The sequence below is a fragment of the Salvelinus sp. IW2-2015 genome, linkage group LG9 (assembly GCF_002910315.2).
Source record: "Salvelinus sp. IW2-2015 linkage group LG9, ASM291031v2, whole genome shotgun sequence".
NCBI lineage: Eukaryota > Metazoa > Chordata > Actinopteri > Salmoniformes > Salmonidae > Salvelinus > Salvelinus sp. IW2-2015.
Window position 1 is genome coordinate 11048925 of NC_036849.1, and position 6549 is coordinate 11055473.

The 6549-nt window shown below is 43.3% G+C and overlaps 1 protein-coding gene across 3 annotated transcripts in view; it reads right to left on the minus strand.

Annotated features, from left to right (window-relative positions):
- zgc:174356 (proton-coupled folate transporter) overlaps positions 1-3745 on the minus strand; it is a 47335-nt gene extending 43590 nt beyond the window's left edge. The window contains exons 1-2 of one of the 3 annotated variants that reach the window (XM_023994226.2): positions 3208-3745; positions 1332-2094 (exon numbers count right to left, since the gene is read on the minus strand). In XM_023994226.2, coding sequence (XP_023849994.1) covers positions 1332-2094; positions 3208-3324 — 880 coding nt within the window. In that variant the 5' untranslated portion in view covers positions 3325-3745. The remainder of the gene's footprint in view (positions 1-1331; positions 2095-3207) is intronic. The other 2 variants (XM_023994225.2, XM_023994227.2) reach the window with 2 other exon arrangements.
- Between the last annotated feature and the right edge of the window lie 2804 nt (positions 3746-6549).

The following is a 6549-nucleotide window of genomic DNA, read 5'->3' on the forward strand; positions in this document are numbered from 1 at the left end:
CGCCACTGTTCTTCTCCCCGTACTCGCCCTGATGTGCGGGTCTCAGCCCGGTACCACCAGTACGGTACCACGCACAAGGCCTATAGTACGCCTTGAGAGTCCAGTGTGCCCTGTTGTTGCTCCCGCACTAGCCTTGAGATGCGTGTCCCTAGCCCGGTAACCAGTTCCGGCCCCACGCACTAGGCAATGTGCGTCTCCAGGGTCCAGTATGCCCTGTTCCTTCTCCCGCCTAGGTCGTGTTCATCTTCGTCTTTTAAATAAAAAGAGAAGATGTATTCATATCCAGCTGCGCCTTGGTCCTCATTCTCTCCAGTACACGATCGTGACAAAATGGTATATAGATGTGTATAAGAGACAGCTCCAGTACACGATCGTGACAAAATGGTATATCTCATTTTCCATTTCATAAAATAATTGCTAGGAATGATTCTATAAGACATTTGAGATACTGGCATTTTATTCACTATTTAGGGTTCTATCGCGTAGGACATTGCTTGAACACATGGCCTCTTGCATGTATAAACATAAGCTCTGAAGTACATTTGTAATGTATTCATAACCAAGTATGAATTACTATAATGGTGACTATATAACTCTGACAGCCTTGGCCATTTCAAAAATGGATTGGGTTTATTATGAAGTGTAACATAACTGTACATGAATTCAAAAATAATTTGTTCATGTATGGATGACAAACTATACATTGACATTGAGGTACTCAATGGTGTTTAAGAAACATTATCTAACATGCAGGAAGTAGGCTTACATATTCCAGTATTCAAAAGAAAATATTACATGACATGAGACAGGGAATGTAAACACTGAACCACATTCAAAAATGTTTCTTGGTGAAAGTGAGTGCACAGATGCTGTACTGCTAATACTATAAAGGCCTACCATAATGTATGTTTCAAATAAGAAAACAACATGACAGCTCGATTGAAAACCCTCAGGGCAATAAGCAACACTCAGACATACCCCATAGACTACGAACATAATACATCTCCTCCTCCAAATCGATGCAGCTGCCTGCCTCAGAGTCAGCCCAACAAAAGGCAGCAGAGCGTTCTGAGAGCCCCTGTGGCACCGTGCGGAGCAGCGAGCCGACAGACTAAATGGGAAAGCATCACCTCTCCGATCTGGATTCTGAGCTCTTTAACCACATTCAACATTGTTGAGTGCACAGATGCTGTATTGCTTATACTGTGAAGGTCTATCATACTGTATGTTTCAAATAGGAAAACAATGGCATTAACAGCTCATTTGAAAACCCTCAGTTGAACAGCTGTGTTGAGACAATAATGATCAAACAACAGATGGAGTTTACTCACCTACAGCTACCAGGTTGTTGATGAACGTGCAGACTATAAGAAGGTGGAGTTTCTGCCTCTGCTGTCCTGGCCTCCTCCTGAACATGGCTTGGAAGGACCTCTTGACATCAGACAGGCACAACAGGTTGGATGCTGGTTCAGCGTCAGTATCAGCAGCTTCACATGGCAGTCTGTCTCCATCTTCCCCTGAGGGTGGAGGTGGGACTGAGCGTTCAGGATCCCGTAACCAAAGCAGAATATAGAGCACTGAGAGAACATGGCAGGAGCAGTATGCCACAAATGCAGACGTCAGCCCAAACTCCTGTATCAAGAAACCAACTAACAAGAACCCCACCGTCCCTCCTACGAAGATCATCGACTCTGCCGCCGCCATACGCAGAGTACGGTTACTCTCCAACCCGGCTGTGACATCTGCTAAGTAACTAAACGAGCTAAGGAATACTGAGACGTACCCTCCAGAGAGGCCCGTTACCCCTGCGGCGACTAGCGACCAGTACACACTAATGTCCTCCAGTAGAGACATTGCTATGAGCACACCACCACTGACCAGAGACATAAGGCAAGGCAGCAGCATGACAGCCTTGCGGCTGGAGCGGTCAGACCAGGAGCCTAGCAGCATGGCTGGAAGGATGGACAGTAGGCTGGTCACACATGTGTAGATCAGGAGGATGTAGGAGGCACGACCCTCAATCAGCTCCTCCTCATCCTTGAGGTGCGCCGGGCTGCTGCAGATGTAGGAGTCTTGAAACAGCTCATAGCACACCTGGACAGAGGAACAGACACTTTAAGGTTTCCAGAGATTAAGCAATAGAGAATCTATTTAATTTTTTGTTGTTGCTATAATACACTTTTATCAGAATATAATTTCATAATGACTCCCAGAGCTAATGCCTAGGCTTCAACTCAAAAGACTTACGCAGTGTTGAGGCATGTAAAATGACCTTAGTCAATCCCACAGTTCCCATTGCACAGACTCAAGAACACGTTTCATTCAAACCATACTTCTGCCTCCCTGTCTACATTTATCATTCACATTTTACTGGATAAAATCGAACGTGCAGAGGTGAACTTACTCTTGGGGAACCATTTCATCTGCTATGCATGCTATTGCAACATGGAAAGTGCTGCAGCATTAATGAGCCCAAACAGACGGATAAGATGTCAGTCTGAAAATATTAAATAAATCTGAACAATATAAACCATAAAAACAGAGAAAAATGACACAGAAAAATGATGGCCCTCGCTGCAAGAGGCACACTGTCTACAGAGTTTTATGTACAGTACATACAGACGTTGTTTGACTGTTGAACTCTGTATTGTATTATATGTATGTGCTGCCTCACCTTTACATGGATATTGAATTGAGTTCAGCAGAGGTAGGAGAGAGAGGAGGGAGCAGACTGTATATTAATAAAAAGGCAGGGAGCTGTGAGAATCAGATATTTGCATCTGTATGCTATATGTAACCCACAAGCATACAGTAGCCTATATCGGTTCAGTCCTATGTCTGAGCTTTACATTTGCTTTGAGTTCCATTGAGATAAAATAAATAAACTGTGCCCAAATTGTACACACTCTACTCTAAAGGTCGGGATATCATATCTAATGGTAGGCCTATTATTAGAATCTGAATGTCAGATTGATTGATTTAGACTTTTACTGTTCATGTCACTGGAACGGACAGGACTGGTACACCTAATTTTGGTGAAAACATTGGTCTAGTTGAACATGTATAAGCAACAAAAATCGAGTATAGCCTATGCTACTGAAAATAGCAACCATGGTTCTGATAGTTTCATGAATAGCCTAATAAGCAAACATGTGTAAGTAAACAGGTGTGTTTGATAATGTCGCGAGCAGATCGTTTGCCCACTACCTTTGCGATGACCAGCTTTTGATACGCAGGCGTCACGATAAACGTGCTGGTCATGTAGAAAAAAATTACCGGCTCCACGGTAACGAATGTTCGGACCCGTTGTCCCCATGTTGACATATCGTTGTTGAGTCGCTCTTGCGACAGCAGAGAAGTGCAAACACGACTTGTGTAACAGAAATACAAAAGACAAGGTAACTCTTGCTACAATTAGCCTATAGGAGGTATAACAAGTTAACGACGTCTTACAGAGGAGTCACATGTTTGTCAGTATAACGCATCATTACCTCGTCCCTACAGTAAAAATGACCAGTTCCATGTAATTAAAATGAGTCACAGCAGCTCCTCGTTCCGTAATAAAGTAAAAGGTTGCACTCCCAAATGACACTCATTCCCAGTATGCACTAGCTAATTTTGTCCAGGGTAGGGCTCAATTCAAATGTAGTGCACTATGTAGGGACTAGCCTATAGGTTGCCATTTGGGATGAATAGATGTGCAAAAGGTCAAACCTTGGCCACCATGGTTTTGCAGACTAGGCTAAACAATAAGACCATGATACACCTTCCTGTTTTGCTTCAGTGGAGTTGGAAAGAACACTACAGAGATGACAGCGACCACCTGACAAAAAAATATGGTGCCTATGTAACCGGTGTGAAATGGCTAACTAGTTAGCGGTGCGCACTAGTAGCGATTCAATTGGTGACGTCATTCCGTCTGAGACCTTGAAGTACTTTTAAGGTATTACTTTTATTGAGGTAAGACAATTGGGTACTTTGGCAACTAACATGCTGACCAGACCGGACACGTCGCGCGCTAGCGTTGGAAAATACATTTACACATACATGTTATTCAATCATTGCACCCACACTGCTCTTCATTGCACCCACACTGCTCGCTGGTCTGCGTGGCTAGTGTTGCCAACTAATTTTCAGGGGAAGTTGCTAGAGGCAGGTCGATTTGTTGCTAAATGTTGATAAATGACGCGGTGATGGCATTACGTGATGACGTCATTACGTATACCGTAAAATTGCGTCATTGCGTAGAATACACAATGACGTTTCTCAAATTGACTGGCCATCTCGGTGAAAAATATGATTTGACATTTGTTAGTTTAGATTTGTTTGTTTAATATCACATATTTTTATTTGGAAAAATAATATAAACACAACACATTTTATATGATAAGATTTTAAAAAACACAACACATTGAATTATTGAACAATTACACATTACACGTTATTGAACAATTGCATTTTATTTATTTTATTTTTAACTAGTAAACCTACACATTCTGAACAATTATAGTTTTAAGCAGTGTATTGGTAGTTAACATGCTACCTAACTGATCAACAATTATAGGTACAAGCTAATAACAAGGTATATATGCTATCTTATTGAACAAGCAGCTTAACTCAAATACTGATGTGTGCGCTAGGCATCTCTCTCCAGGTTGTTGTGCTGCTTGGCTGGCTAGCTGCTCACTGGTTTCCTCCAGATATTGCCACTGTTCTCGCTCACACTGCAGTGCACACTGCTTCCATCAGCTGTGTGTTTCCGCCAGTTCCAGAAAGTCCACTCCTTGCATACGTACTGTAAATATGATGAATCATAGATTGGCAAGGAAATCCACTTCATCTTCACTGTCCAACTGCATTGTCACAGAGCTGGAACCAGCAGAAGAGGATGGAGTGGCCTTAAAGCTGTATGCTGCTGTGGTGCCAAACTGCTGCAGAACTTCACTTGGTAGTTTATGCTGGTAACAGGTATCACCAGCCAGCTTCAGTCCATACCGCACCAGGAGTATGGACTTGAGAGTGTGCAGTGACATTCTATTTCTTAACTTTGACTTGAACACACTCATTTGGCTGAACAGCCGTTCAACCTCCGCATTTGAGTGTGGCAAGGAGAGGGCAGCGAGCGCAGCTTTGCACAGTTCTTCAAATGGATTTGACCCGGAAGAGTCCGTGTAGTTATTCACTTCACTCCAAAACTCGACTGTATTTTCAGTTGAGTCCCACCTAAACAGATGGATGTTTCTTCATTGGGAAACAATTTGATCAATTGTTTGGGGCTGGTACCCCAGTAGCTCAGCTACTTTAATAATTTCGGTGGTGCCTTTATTGTGCTTTAGCGTTTCCTTAACACTGAACAAGGCCATGTTTCGCAAGGTTTCTAGGTTGTCGGAGAGCCTTGCTTTTGCAGCTCCTTGCTTAAAGCAACAATGTAGTTGATGCACTGTCTTCATATTACCTTTTTGTCCTCTGGCGCAAGACTGAGTTGGTACAACGTGCTCTCGAAAAGGTACCCAAGGAATAGTGATGGACTGAGATGTCCATCAATGGCATCCTTCAGGACATCAATTTTTGCCATAGGGTTGACTACTCTACTGCAAATTGATATTAAGAGGTATACCAGATTGTCCAAAAGCTTGACAGGATCTGTTTGCTCTCCCTCAAATGACTTCACTGCAACTTGTACGTCGGACAGGATTGATTTCAAGAATGTCAGGTAGACATAGTTGGTCTTGTCCATGTACATGGCGTGGAGCACATCCACCATGTAGCAATGCTCACTGGCCTTGGTCACCTCAAAGTGAAGTTTCAGTTCTTCCCGCAGGCTCAATCGATAGCCAACGTGTGGCACACACTTTGGTGATCTGCAGGGGTTTCTGGCCACAATAAATTGTGGCATACACTGCTTTGTACGCCTCGCGCCGTTTTGGGGAAATTGAAAAACCAGTTGTAGGTTTCCCTGATTAAGTACTCAACACTCCTAGGGATGGTTTCTTTGGATGCTGCACTGACAGCCAATTGTACAGAATGGCACACACAGGGGAAATTTGGGCAATGCACATTTTTCCTTTAAAATCTTGTGCACCCTGTTGTGCACCCCAGTCACCACAGACGCATTATCAGTGCCAATACCCTGAAGATTCTATTTTTTAAGGTTACACTTCTCAAGAAACTCAACTACCGCCTTTGCTATTGATCTGGCATCGCCCCCCTTCAATTCAACCAGGCCGAGAAATGTGGACACAACAGTTCTTTTTTTAGCACTGAAATGCCGAATCACCACACCCAGGTATTTCAAGACACTGACATCAGTGGACTCATCCAAAAGGAGACTGAACTTCTCATCCCCCACATCTGATTTTACTTTTTTGATCAAATAAGGAGCCAGTACTCCCCTAATAATTTCTGTGCACTTGGAAGTTTGTTGCTGCCACAGAATCTGAAAAGGCAGCTTTGCAAGCCATACCTAAATGGTCGCATGCTAGCAGCGAACAATGCTCCTCAATGGCCATTGCCATAGTAGCTTCTGCGCTTTTGCAGTTATCCACTTTC